Source organism: Eutrema salsugineum, unplaced genomic scaffold, assembly GCF_000478725.1.
Source record: "Eutrema salsugineum unplaced genomic scaffold, Eutsalg1_0 scaffold_14, whole genome shotgun sequence".
Taxonomy (NCBI): domain Eukaryota; kingdom Viridiplantae; phylum Streptophyta; class Magnoliopsida; order Brassicales; family Brassicaceae; genus Eutrema; species Eutrema salsugineum.
In genome coordinates, this window is record NW_006256877.1 from 1,844,802 (window position 1) to 1,858,016 (window position 13,215).

General features: G+C 47.7%; 1 protein-coding gene across 1 annotated transcript; it reads right to left on the minus strand.

Annotated features, from left to right (window-relative positions):
* Positions 1–9,397: 9,397 nt before the first annotated feature.
* Positions 9,398–10,556, minus strand: LOC18022493 (peroxidase 64). Its single transcript, XM_006405206.2, has 3 exons — positions 10,422–10,556; positions 10,179–10,350; positions 9,398–9,920 (listed from the first exon to the last, which is right to left on the minus strand). The coding sequence occupies exons 1-3, from the start codon at positions 10,554–10,556 to the stop codon at positions 9,523–9,525; spliced, it is 705 nt and encodes a 234-aa protein (XP_006405269.2). The 3' UTR covers positions 9,398–9,522.
* Positions 10,557–13,215: the final 2,659 nt, after the last annotated feature.

Genomic DNA, 13,215 nt, shown 5'->3' on the forward strand with positions numbered 1-13,215 from the left:
ACCACTTTGTAGTTTGCTCGTAGTTCTTGGCTCACTTTGTTTTTAGTTCCGATACTAACGTTTTCTTTTGCCTTTTTTTTTATGTTTGCAGTTTGTGATCCGCTCCCGCCGGTTCCCGAAGATATCGCTCAGACAAAGGAAATACTCGCTGCCCGTAAAGTTAATTGGACGAAGCATTTCTCGTTCGGGAGAGTTGAGAAAGCGAGAGCCTTACTTGCCGGAGCCTCTGTTAGTTCGGATTCTTCTACTTCGTCGGACGACACAATCGGGAGAATGGTGCGTTTATCTATCCGTGACAAAAGGGAGAGATCCGACAAGGAACAGGTAAGCCGAGCCCAAGAGAAGGAGATGTCGACTGTCCAGGCCAAGCCGACCCCTTCGGTGCTTAACGAGGTGAATGCCGAGAGTGCAGGCGAAGTTTCTAAAGCTGTTGAGACGAACCCGACTGATGCCGATGTTTCGGGAAAGACTCCCGAGATCCCTTCATCGGGAAAGGGTGCCACCGGATCGTCTGATGTCCACGTGTTTGGTAGCGAGGGTCGCGTCGTCGTCTTGGGTTTAGCGAGCCGATCGAGACCTTCTGCTTCCGTCCTGACAAAGCACAAAGGCGGCTCGACTCGGAAGCGTTCTTCCTCGGAAGGTGACAAGGAAAAAGAGAGTGCCGCGCCAAAGAAAAGGCGCACAATACTGATAGACGGAGAAGTCGCTCCTTCCGTCGTCGATGATGCTTCCGCTGCGGCAACTCTCCTATCGAAGATTAACAACAAAGGGGTTCGGCTACCGCCCGCAGATTCGCCTATGAAAGCGAAGTCTTACGTGAGTATGTCGCAGCGAGGCACCAAGGTAATTTTTCGAAACTTTAGCTCGTTTTGTTTAAGTATCGGCTCGCATTTCACACTTGTGTTTTTTTTTTTCAGTTTTTGGCTTCCATAAACGAGACGATCGCGGGATACGAAGCAGATGCTCGCAAGGATCAACGATGAATTGATGAGGCGAGGAAGGACGCTTTCACGCTTCACACGAAATTGGATGAGGCCGAGCGGAAATTTTTCTCTGCTATGGCTCAGGCTAAAGCTCGGATCAAAGCTCTCGAGACGGAGAAGAAGACGTTGAATGACGAGTGTGTTAAGGCCACCGATATGGCTGTTCGTCTCGAGGAATCAAGAGCTAATAAGGATGCCGATATTGCTTCTTTGCGAAGGCAATTGACCGAGAAAGACGCTCTTCACGAGGCGAACATCAAGAGAGCAGTAAAATCTGCGAGGAGGGACCTGACCAAGAAGATGCGAGGCCGTCTCAGCAGCGCGGAGAAGAACCTCAAAGCTTTGGCCAATGCGAAAGAAAATGAGTCGGATCTTGCGCAGATTGACGGCAACCTACTGCTCATTGACCTCCTCAAGAAGGACGACGCTCCAACTTTTGACGCCAAAGCGGAGAAGCTGAAACAGTGGCGAGCTGACTTGGTGGGAGCCAACGAGGGGTTCGAGAGGATCGCTACTTGCCTTAGAGGCGATCTAACCTTGAGTCCTGTTTCTGAGGATTCAGTTGGAGCTAACCTCGGGAATGAATCGGTGGAGGCTGTTGCGCAGTTAGTTGGTGTGTCCGAGCCGATGGGCCCCAATATCGGGACGCCGCGAGTCGCCGAGCTTGTCGAAGAAAGGAGGAGTTCTGGCAGGTCTCCAAGAGAATGACTTCCGCGCTTGATGTCGCGCATTGTTTTCCTTTGTTTTTGCTTTAGACTTTGTTGCCTGGATGGCTTTATCCGCTTATGCTACTTTTGAATTATTTTCTGTTGGTTTTGTTTCTTTTGCCGAGCCGAGGTGCTTGGAATGACTTATGCCTTGACGGCAGATGATATCGGTTTTAGGACTTATTGCATTGCTTGATCCTTGCGTTTATTTATGATTTCTCGATTGTATAGTTTCTACTCTCAGAACTCGTAGTATATAAAGAGTGTTGTGAAAACGGCTCGGTGTTGCTTCCGAGATGTTGATAACCGATGTGTATCGGGTTTAAGTGTTTAGGATTTGTGATTTGTATCGGCTTACGCATCCGTAAACTATTGGGGGATCGATCAAAAAATTTATATAGCGCGCTGTTATCCTGTGAAGGATGTCATTGAACCCTAGTCCATATAGGAGAGGTGGTTAAAATTCGTTTAGAGAATTTGTTTTTAGTTTATCTGTTGTGGCTAGCAACGAGATAGAAAATGCGGATATGAGATGTATCCTGATTGTTATAAAGAAAATGCTTTAAAAAACTAGCTTAAGTTGCGAAAGAAATCAGATGAGTGGCAAATCTATATTGTTTTTTTTTAAAGGGTAATTTCACAGAAATCCGAAGAAAATCGTTAAAACATTCTTGTAAATGTAAAAGGGGGAGTATGGAAGTATGACATATACGTAGGAGGGGGGGACAGCTAAACCCATCCGAAGATAGGCTTCCTACGTACCCTTTTCAGGGATCAAGCCATCTCGTAGTTCAGGGTTGTCGGTTGATGCTGCCTAATGATAATATTTCTTCAAATGCATCGCATTCCAGGATCTCGGGATCGGGGCTCCTTCCATGTTTTCTAGCTCGTAAACTCCGGGTCGGACTATATTGGTAATTTTATAAGGTCCTTTCCAATTTGCCCCCAGCTTTCCTGTGTTCCTTTCCACGGTGTTCTGAAACACCTTCCGTAATACCAAGTCGTCTTCTTTGAACCATCGACTTCGGACGTTCTTGTTGTAATACCTCGCCGCTGCCTGTTGATAGTTTTGAAGTCTTATCAATGCTTTATCGCGACGTTCATTCACTAAGTCCAGCTCGTCTAACATCATCAGATGATTTAAGCCTTCTTGTCCGCGGAGAAGTCTTCGGCGAACTCCAGGGTAATCTACTTCGGGTGGAATAACGCACTCTGCTCCGTAAACCAGAGCAAACGGGGTCTACCCTGTAGCTCGTATCGGGGTTGTTCGGTGAGACCATAACACTCCTTCTGACTCATCCGCCCAGCGTCCTTTTTTAGCATCGAGCCAGTTCTTCAGTCCGTCGAGAATCGTCTTATTAGCTGCTTCGGCTTGACCATTTCCTTGTGGATATCTCGGCCTCGACTTGCTCAATCGTATTTTCCATTTCTCGCAAAAAGCTTCAAACCGAGCCGAGATGAATTGGGATCCGTTTTTTGTAACAATCTCATAAGGGAGCCCATGTCGATAGATGATATTCTTCCAGACTAAATGTTCAACTTGGGCGTCTTTAATACTCGCATACGAATCGGCTTCGACCCACTTAGAAAAATAATCGGTCAGAATCAATAAGAATCGTTTCTGTTTAAACTTGTGCAAGGGTCCGACGATGTCCAATGACCACCTCATAAACGGGTAAGGAGCCGAGATTGACGATAGCAGTTTGGTAGGCTGATGTATGGTTCGGACGTGCCTCTGGCATTTCTCACACTTGACGGAGAACTTCTCGTAGTCTTTCACCATGGTCGGCCAGTAGTAACCGTGTCGCTTTATCTTGATTGCTAAAGCTCTTCCGCTTGCATGGTTGCCGCATGCCCCACTGTTAACTTCTTCCATGATCTTCCTTGCTTCGGCTCCTTCGACACATGTGAGCAATAATCCCGAAAATTGCAACTTGAAGATGTTTCCGTCCAGGAGTATATAACGACCTGCTTGAGCTTTGAGTTTTCGAGCTGTCCATTTTTCCGATGGTACTTCTCTGTCTGCGATGTATGTCCGAATTGCTCCCATCCATTCCCTATCGCTTCCGTATTCCGTTATTTCTCGGGAAGCATCTTCGTCCATGTCGGCTACGCCGTTATCTTTTTCGATCTCTTGTTCTTCTTCGGGAGGGTTCATCAGGTTGATTCCATCTACGACGCCGATGCTGGGTTTCTCGATAAACTCCACTGGTATAACCCTCTTCAGACCTGGATCCGAGGTCGAGGCAAGAGCGGCTAGGGCATCAGCGGATGCAGTTTCCCCCTGAGGTATTCGCGTAAGTTCGAATTCTTTGAACTGCTTCGTCAACTCCTGAACTACTTTCAGATATGCTTCCATCCTGCCGTCTCTCGCTTCGTATTCTCCTTTGAACTGGTTCGCGACGAGCTGTGAATCGCAGAAGGCGCGGATTTTTTGTATCCGGATCCCAAGCGCGAGCCGAAGTCCAGCGATCAATGCCTCGTATTCCGCCTCATTGTTGGATGCATGAAACGTGAGACGAAGTGATGTTAGTCATATCCCAACCCTTGAGCCTTGTTTTGATGACGACCCATCGACATGCAAAACCCACGTGGACTCGGAAGTCGGCTCTTCTACTCCTTCAGTCGGAAGTTCGATTAAGAAATCGGCTAACACTTGAGACTTCGCACATGATATGTTCCTGTATTCGATGTCGTATTCACTTAGTTCCACCGTCCATTTTGCTAGCCTTCCAGATTGGCTCGGGCTATGCAGGATACTTCGTAGTGGCAGAGTAGCGAGGACTACAATCGAGTGCGATTGAAAGTATGTTCTCAATTTCTGAGCCGACATCACGACAGCTAGGGCGACCTTCTCCATTTGCGGATAGCGTGTCTCTGCCTCGGTAAAACTGCGGCTTACGTAAAAGATGGGTTTCTGCTATCCCCGCTCTTCCCTGACCAGTACTCCACTTACTACAGTTGATGACACAGCGATATACAGGAACAACGGCTCTCCTTCCACTGGCTTTGCGAGGACCGGCGGATTTGCCAGGTAGACTTTTAGGTCTTGGAATGCTTTTTCACACTGTTCGTCTCATTCAAATTTCTTATTGCCCCTAAAGGTATCGTAAAATGGCAGACACTTATCGGTCGACCTGGAAACAAAGCGGTTGAGAGCTGCTACGCGTCCTGTCAATCTCTGGACTTCTCGTTTCGTTCTTGGAGACGCCATTTCCATCAGCGCATTGATTCGCTTTAAATTTGCTTCGATTCCTCGATGAGTTACGAAGTATCCGAGGAATTCACCAGACTTCACCGTGAATCGACACTTTGCCGGATTCAGATTCATGTTGTGCAGGTTCAGCTGCTCGAAACAGTCTTGCAAATGCTTCACGTGATCTTTCTCCTCAAGTGACTTAACCAACATGTCATCATATAAACTTCCATCGTCTTGTCGAGCTGTTCTGCAAACATTTTATTGACGAGCCTCTGGTAGGTCGTGCCCGCATTCTTAAGCCCAAAAGGCATCACCTTGTAGCAATACATTCCCCGATCTGTTCTGAATGCCGTTTTTTCACTGTCGTCGGGGTTCATGAATATCTGGTAGTACCCCGAAAAAGCGTCCATAAATGTGAGCAGTTTGTTCCCCGTCGTGGCTTCGACTAGTCGATCGATATGAGGTAGCGGGAAACTGTCCTTCGGGCATGCCTTATTGAGATCGGTGAAATCTACGCACACACACCATTTACCATTTTTCTTCTTCGCTACTACGGGATTAGCGAGCCAATCTGGGTATTTGGCCTCGGAAATCGAACCCACCTTTAGGAGTCGCTCTACTTCGTCGTTTACTGCCTTGGCTCGGTCGGGACCGAGCTTTCTCCTCTTCTGCTTCACTGGTTTGAACGTCGGGTCCACTTTGAGCTTATGGCACGCTACATCGATGCTGATTCCCGACATGTCTTCCGCGCTCCATGCAAATTTTCTAACATTCTGTTTTAAGAAAGCGACGATCTCCGCTTTGATCGCCTTGTCGAGTGTTGCTCCGATTTCTACACACCGCTCCGGATGTAGTTCATCTATGCACACCGAGATCACCGGATCACAGCTCGTTCGCAGGTTCTCGGTTGGTCTTTAGCTTTTTCCTGTTCTCGTCTGCAACAGAGTCTACTACGGGCTTCCTCATCTTATGCTCGGCTAGGAAGCACATGCACGACTCCTTTTGGTTTCCCCATATTGTCTTGATTCCGCCAGGAGTCGGGAACTTGACGCATAAATGGTAGGTTGATGGAATGGCCCGCATCGAGTTCAACCACGGCGTTCCCATGATCACATTGTAAATTGTCGGATGGTCGCCTACGGAAAACTCCACGACTTTTGTTACTCCTCTTGCTTGCACAGGAAGCCTAATCGTCCCGATCGTCATCGTTGTTTCCCCTGAGAATCCTGTCAGTGGCTTCAGGACAGCGGTTACTTCGGACAAATTGAATTCCATCCTTCTAAGGATTTCGCGGAAGATGACGTCTACCGAGCTTCCCGTATCGATCAGGATTCTGGCGACATCGTGGTCTCTAATAGTAAGCTCGATTACGAGGCGATCACTATGTGGCGCATCGATTCCCACAGTTTCGTCTTCCGAAAACGAAATTGTGGTAGCAGGATAGCTCGGGGGCTCCCCTAGTTAACACTTGCATCGGCTCTCCTTTGGAAAGCTTTAATCGACGATACGGTGTCGAGACAGTATTGTGATCCTCCCATTATCATATTGATCCTTCTTCTGGGGCCATCTCGCGGATCCTCATTATTCCTCCTTCCTTGCTTTTGGGCTTCGCCTCGGTTCCCTTGCTCTCGGTTCGCGGGATTAACTTTGTCACCTTCTCGCTTCTCGTCCTCGGGCTCCTTGGTGGCTTTGGTTTCTTTGTGCTCTCCTGCTGCTCGCTTTGCGGCGAGTCTGGCTGCCAAGAACCAACAATTTGCCGTTGAGTGCCCGTAACATTGGTGGTGTTCGCAGAATTCCTTTTCATCGTAAATTCGGGGGTTTCGAGTCCAAGTATTCCATGGTCCTTTGCCTCGCCCTGCTTCCATTTGATAATTGTGGGCTCCTCGTAGCCTCGGCCCTTCATGGTGCACATAGTCATTATTCCGCACGTTTCTTTGACGCGTTGTCAGAGAATTTCGGATCGCCGTTTTTATCAATTCGTACTGCTCGTCTAGGTTCTTCATCTCTTCTTCATTCACGACAAAGTGGGCAGAGCGATGTAGGGCATCTTGGATCGTGAGTGGCGTGTTCAACGCCATTTCTCTTTGGAACTTGGATTTATACCATAGTGATATTTTCAGGGCTTTGAGGGCTGCCTTATCGCTCACTCCTTCCACCTTTGACACCACCAATTTGAACCGAGCCATGTAAGCTCTCAATGGCTCGTTTGGTCCTTGAGACAAAGTCCATAGATCGGCATCAGAGGTTCCTCAATCCATGAACATGTAGTACTGTTTCAGAAAAATGGCAGACAACTGCTGAAAGTTGTTAATGGAGTTACGCTTGAGCCTCGAGAACCCCTCCAATGCTGCGCCCTTCAGGTGTTCGACAAAGAGGAGACAGAAACCGGCATCTCTTTTGTCTTTGCTGAGATTGGGGGCGTTTCTCAAGAAGGCTCGTTCCATTCTGATCCAAAAAGCTGTGATGTGTGCCTTCGGGTCGGTTGTTCCTTTGTCGAAGGGGATTCTTATCTTTCCTGGTTCGGGAATCCGAGCTTCAGGAATCCGAGCTTCAGTGATTCGCGCCGTGAATAGCGTGCGCTGCGTTTCTTCCAACATTTGATCTATCTCCGGTGCCGAACTGATTGCATGATGGACTTGTGATCGGACCGCCTTCATCTCGGCGGCTGTCCGAGCTATAGTAGCTCGGAGCTCGTTCATCTCCTTTATCTGGTTGTTCTTTTGCGGCTCGTCAACTTCGTCTTCGATACTGCCACCATTTAAAGCGGCTCGGCGTGCGTTACCGCGTTGATTCCCTTTTCGCGCCGAGCTATCTTGTTTCATTTGCTCGACCCAGAGCAAGTTTTCCTCTTCTTCCGTCAGGTTTTGATTTTGGAGCGCGGCGTCATCTTCTTCGTTCGCTCTTGCTCCTTCCAACGCTTCTTCGAGTTCGGCTCGGATAATACGTCCTGAAGCACGGTTCGGTTGAAGGACGAGTTCCTCTTCCTGGTCGTCTTCGTCATCGACAATGATCATCTCCTTAGTGATAGCTTCTGCGGCCTCACCATCATTCTGCTTGGCGTGTTTTTCGCCGTTTGCTCTTCTTCTCCGACCTAGCAGAGGTGGTTCGGTCGGTGTGGACTTCTTCACCGCGGGTGTCACCAAGTCGGACGAATTTTGCTGCGCCCCTCCGAGCCTGTTTGCGGGAGTCGCAAACTCGAGGACGGTTGGTCGCAGGCTGAACCTTCGCAGGACATCTCCGGAAGTTCCCGTCACTCCGAGGCGTCGATTCCTGATTGGGTTCTCTGTTTCGAGTCTCTCCGCGAAAGAGTTGTTCTGCTTTTCCTGCACGTTAAACTTTTCCATCATTGCTTCGAGCATCTTCTTCACCTCATCCAGGGTTTTGGCTGTCACGCTCGCATCTGTCACGGGAGGATTCTCCTTGCTTCCGGTAGGATCTCCGCCATTGTTTTGGTCATCTCTCCGTTCGTCACCGGACATCTTTTCGAATCTCGTTCAAGAAAGTTTTCGGTATAAGAAAGCTTTATGTCCCCACAGACGGCGCCAAATTGTGTGAGTCGTAACTCGCACAATCAAAATTTGTTAAGGAAAAAGAGGGATCTAAAGCTTCTAAGTGAAAATCTCAAGAACAAAGATTGAAAAGTAGTTTTATTGCTTAGGGTTTCTGTGATTGCGTAAAAGTTACATAATGAGAGAATTACATCGACTATTTATACTAAATCTACCAACCGCCTAGCCAAGATTCTCTCCCAAGATTCTCGGAATTTTTCCTTTTCTCTTGTGCGGCTAGCGACTTTGATCCTTCTTAGGGTAAATTCCTCTTGGGCTCGTTTACTGGATCTTCGCGGTTACCCAGCTCGGCCTGTTAATGCTTTTGACCCTTCGGCTCGGCCCATTTTCCTTCTCTTTTGGCCCAATCCACTCCTCGCTTCCGGGTGATTTCTTGGCTCAGGTATGTCGGAGACCTTCCAGACCGGGACCGGCTCAGTTCGGTTCTTCACCTTCCTTGGTTTGGCTCGGTTAAATCGAGCCTTTGATTTGGCTCGATTTGGCCGAACCATCACTTGGTTCGGCTCAGTTCGCGACCATGCCCGGTTCGGCTCGGTTTGCGATGGTGTCCGGTTCAACTCGGTTTTATTGTGTCGATTGTGTTTTGGTTCGCTTCTTCCTTCGGTAAATCGTAAAATCGAGCTTTCCGAAACCTAATCTCGACACTTAGTCTTTTTTAGGCAGTTAGGCTCGTGAGGGTGAAAACCGACCCCAACATCGTCTTTCCATATAAATAGTCTTTTGGTCATTTTTGTTCTTAATACTGATGTTTGTTGATGATTATGCGTATTTGACATCAATTATAAGAACTGTTTTGCACAATTTTATAATTGTTTAAAATCATTATTTATCTAGAGATCATACTACCTAATGTTTTTGATGGTGGTGGTTGATTGTAGTGAAAAAAAAAAAGAATAGAACAGTTGTTCGTAAGGGAATTTAATGAAAATTACTGCTGACACAAGCACACACGATAGAATGGTGGTTCTGATACAAGAAGTTCAGCCTTAATCATTAACGGCCTATTCACAAGGAATGAAGACATAAAATGTAGCAATTTTCTGTTGGAAGCTGAGATTGAGAGTCTAACGAACCCTCCTGCAGTTATGCCTGACCTCTTTACCATTCCCACTGATACTACTCATCTTGATTATGGACTTCACAAAAGCCCTCTCGTACTCTTCCATGGAACTCGCGTACTTGGCCACGAGTTTTTTACTTGATGGAGTAGTGAGAAGCGCTTGGTCAAATGAGAAGAGTGACTGGCCTTGCATAAGCATCTTGTAGTAAACATTGTCGAAGTACGTTGTGGTTGCATCCATGGTTGCACCAGCGTTTTTCACCTTGTTATGGGCAGGGCAAATTACGTTCAAGCTGGCCGCGAATGATGGGTTTAGTGTTGGGTCGACCTGTTTTTGTAAGTTGAAGTTGTGGATCCTATTCTGGAACGATGAGCAGTGGGCAAATCCTAGTGTGTGTCCTCCTGTCATTTCAACGAAACATTCCGAAATTAATAACTAAGATCTTGTATTTGTTAATTACAATGTTCAAAAAACCGTTAGACATGCTGTATACCACCCTCTGTCTAAACTGTGTCTAAACATGCTGTGTCTAAACTTATCTTTTAGCATTGCTCAATAATTTTTTTTAGGAAATCTTAATTTTTCAATATACTAAGCGAACATTACACTTATTTTTTGAATTTTGGTATATCTTAAGTAAACAAGAGAATGTAGAATACCCGAGAGAACAACAAGATCGTGCATAGAGAGGCCTCTTTGGCCAAAGCTTTGTTGCAATTGAGATATGTTGAACGTAGGAGCTGGTAGTTGTCTAGTTTCTATTGCCTTTGATATTCTTCCATCTTTTCTCCCTTTTGGAACTTCCCACGTTGGCCCGTATCGATCAGGATTCTGGCGACATCGTGGTCTCTAATAGTAAGCTCGATTACGAGGGGATCACTATGTGGCGCATCGATTCCCACAGTTTCGTCTTCCGAAAACGAAATTGTGGTAGCAGGATAGCTCGGGGGCTCCGCCCAGTTAACACTTGCATCGGCTCTCCTTCGGAAAGCTTTAATCGACGAAACGGTGTCGAGACAGTATTGTGATCCTCCCATTATCATATTGATCCTTCTTCTGGGGCCATCTCGTGGATCCTCATTATTCCTCCTTCCTTGCTTTTGGGCTTCGCCTCGGTTCCCTTGCTCTCGGTTTGCGGGATTAACTTCGCCACCTTCTCGCTTCTCGTCCTCGGGCTCCTTGGTGGCTTTGGTTTCTTTGTGCTCTCCTGCTGCTCGCTTTGCGGCGAGTCTGGCTGCCAAGAACCAAAAATTTGCCGTTGAGTGCCCGTAACATTGGTGGTGTTTGCAGAATTCCTTTTCATCGTAACTTCGGGGGTTTCGAGTCCAAGTATTCCATGGTCCTTTGCCTCGCTCTGCTTCCACTTGATAATTGTGGGCTCCTCGTAGCCTCGGCCCTTCATGGTGCACATAGTCATTATTCCGCACGTTTCTTTGACGCGTCGTCAGAGAATTTCGGATCGCCGCTTTTATCAATTCGTACTACTCGTCTAGGTTCTTCATCTCTTCTTCATTCACGACAAAGTGGGCAGAGCGATGTAGGGCATCTTGGATCGTGAGCGGCGTGTTCAACGCCATTTCTCTTTGGAACTTGGATTTATACCATAGTGATATTTTCAGGGCTTCGAGGGCTGCCTTATCGCTCACTCCTTCCACCTTTGACACCACCAATTTGAACCAAGCCATGTAAGCTCTCAATGGCTCGTTTGGTCCTTGAGACAAAGTCCATAGATCGGCATCAGAGGTTCCTCAATCCATGAAGATGGAGTACTGTTTCAGAAAAATGGCAGACAACTGCTGAAAGTTGTTAATGGAGTTACGCTTGAGCCTCGAGAACCCCTCCAATGCTGCGCCCTTCAGGTGTTCGACAAAGAGGAGACAGAAACCGGCATCTCTTTCGTCTTTGCTGAGATTGGGGGCGTTTCTCAAGAAGGCTCGTTCCATTCCGATCCGAAAAGCTGTGATGTGTGCCTTCGGGTCGGTTGTCCCTTTGTCGAAGGGGATTCTTATCTTTCCTGGTTCGGGAATCCGAGCTTCAGGAATCCGAGCTTCAGTGATTCGCGCCGTGAATAGCGTGCGCTGCGTTTCTTCCAACATTTGATCTATCTCCGGTGCCGAACTGATTGCATGATGGACTTGTGATCGGACCGCCTTCATCTCGGCGGCTGTCCGAGCTATAGTAGCTCGGAGCTCGTTCATCTCCTTTATCTGGTTGTTCTTTTGCGGCTCGTCAACTTCGTCTTCGATACTGCCACCATTTAAAGCGGCTCGGCGTGCGTTACCGCGTTGATTCCCTTTTCGCGCCGAGCTATCTTGTTTCATTTGCTCGACCCAGAGCAAGTTTTCCTCTTCTTCCGTCAGGTTTTGATTTTGGAGCGCGGCGTCATCTTCTTCGTTCTCTCTTGCTCCTTCCAACGCTTCTTCGAGTTCGGCTCGGATAATACGTCCTGAAGCACGGTTCGGTTGAAGGACGAGTTCCTCTTCCTGGTCGTCTTCGTCATCGACAATGATCATCTCCTTAGCGATAGCTTCTGCGGCCTCACCATCATTCTGCTTGGCGTGTTTTTCGCCGTTTGCTCTTCTTCTCCGACCTAGCAGAGGTGGTTCGGTCGGTGTGGACTTCTTCACCGCGGGTGTCACCAAGTCGGACGGATTTTGCTGCACCCCTCCGAGCCTGTTTGCGGAAGTCGCAAACTCGAGGATGGTTGGTCGCAGGCTGAACCTTCGCAGGACATCTCCGGAAGTTCCCGTCACTCCGAGGCGTCGATTCCTGATTGGGTTCTCCGTTTCGAGTCTCTCCGCGAAAGAGTTGTTCTGCTTTTCCTGCACGTTAAACTTTTCCATCATTGCTTCGAGCATCTTCTTCACCTCATCCAGGGTTTTGGCTGTCACGCTCGCATCTGTCACAGGAGGATTCTCCTTGCTTCCGGTAGGATCTCCGCCATTGTTTTGGTCATCTCTCCGTTCGTCTCCAGACATCTTTTCGGATCTCGTTCAAGAAATTTTTTGGTATAAGAAAGCTTTATGTCCCCACAGACGGCGCCAAATTGTGTGAGTCGTAACTCGCACAATCAAAATTTGTTAAGGAAAAAGAGGGATCTAAAGCTTCTAAGTGAAAATCTCAAGAACAAAGATTGAAAAGTAGTTTTATTGCTTAGGGTTTCTATGATTGCGTAAAAGTTACATAATGAGAGAATTACATCGACTATTTATACTAAATCTACAAACCGCCTAGCCAAGATTCTCTCCCGAGATTCTCGGAATTTTTCCTTTTCTCTTGTGCGGCTAGCGACTTCGATCCTTCTTAGGGTAAATTCCTCTTGGGCTCGTTTACTGGATCTTCGCGGTTACCCAGCTCGGCCTGTTAATGCTTTTGACCCTTCGGCTCGGCCCATTTTCCTTCTCTTTTGGCCCAATCCACTCCTCGCTTCCGGGTGATTTCTTGGCTCAGGTATGTCGGAGACCTTCCGGACCGGGACCGGCTCAGTTCGGTTCTTCGCCTTCCTTGGTTTGGCTCGGTTAAATCGAGCCTTTGATTTGGCTCGATTTGGCCGAACCATCACTTGGTTCGGCTCAGTTCGCGACCATGCCCGGTTCGGCTCGGTTTGTGATGGTGTCCGGTTCAACTCGGTTTTATTGTGTCGATTGCGTTTTGGTTCGCTTCTTCCTTCGGTAAATCGTAAAATCGAGCTTTCCG

Bases quoted from the DNA above. Each gene is read 5' to 3' on its own strand.
- LOC18022493 (XM_006405206.2), bottom strand. From the start codon at position 10,556: ATGGGAGGATCACAATACTGTCTCGACACCGTTTCGTCGATTAAAGCT. The intron at 10,351-10,421 runs GTGGGAATCGAT...CGATGTCGCCAG, and splicing joins CGTTTTCGGAAGACGAAACT to AATCCTGATCGATACGGGCC. The intron at 9,921-10,178 runs GTATTCTACATT...TTGAAATGACAG, and splicing joins CGATCTTGTTGTTCTCTCGG to GAGGACACACACTAGGATTT.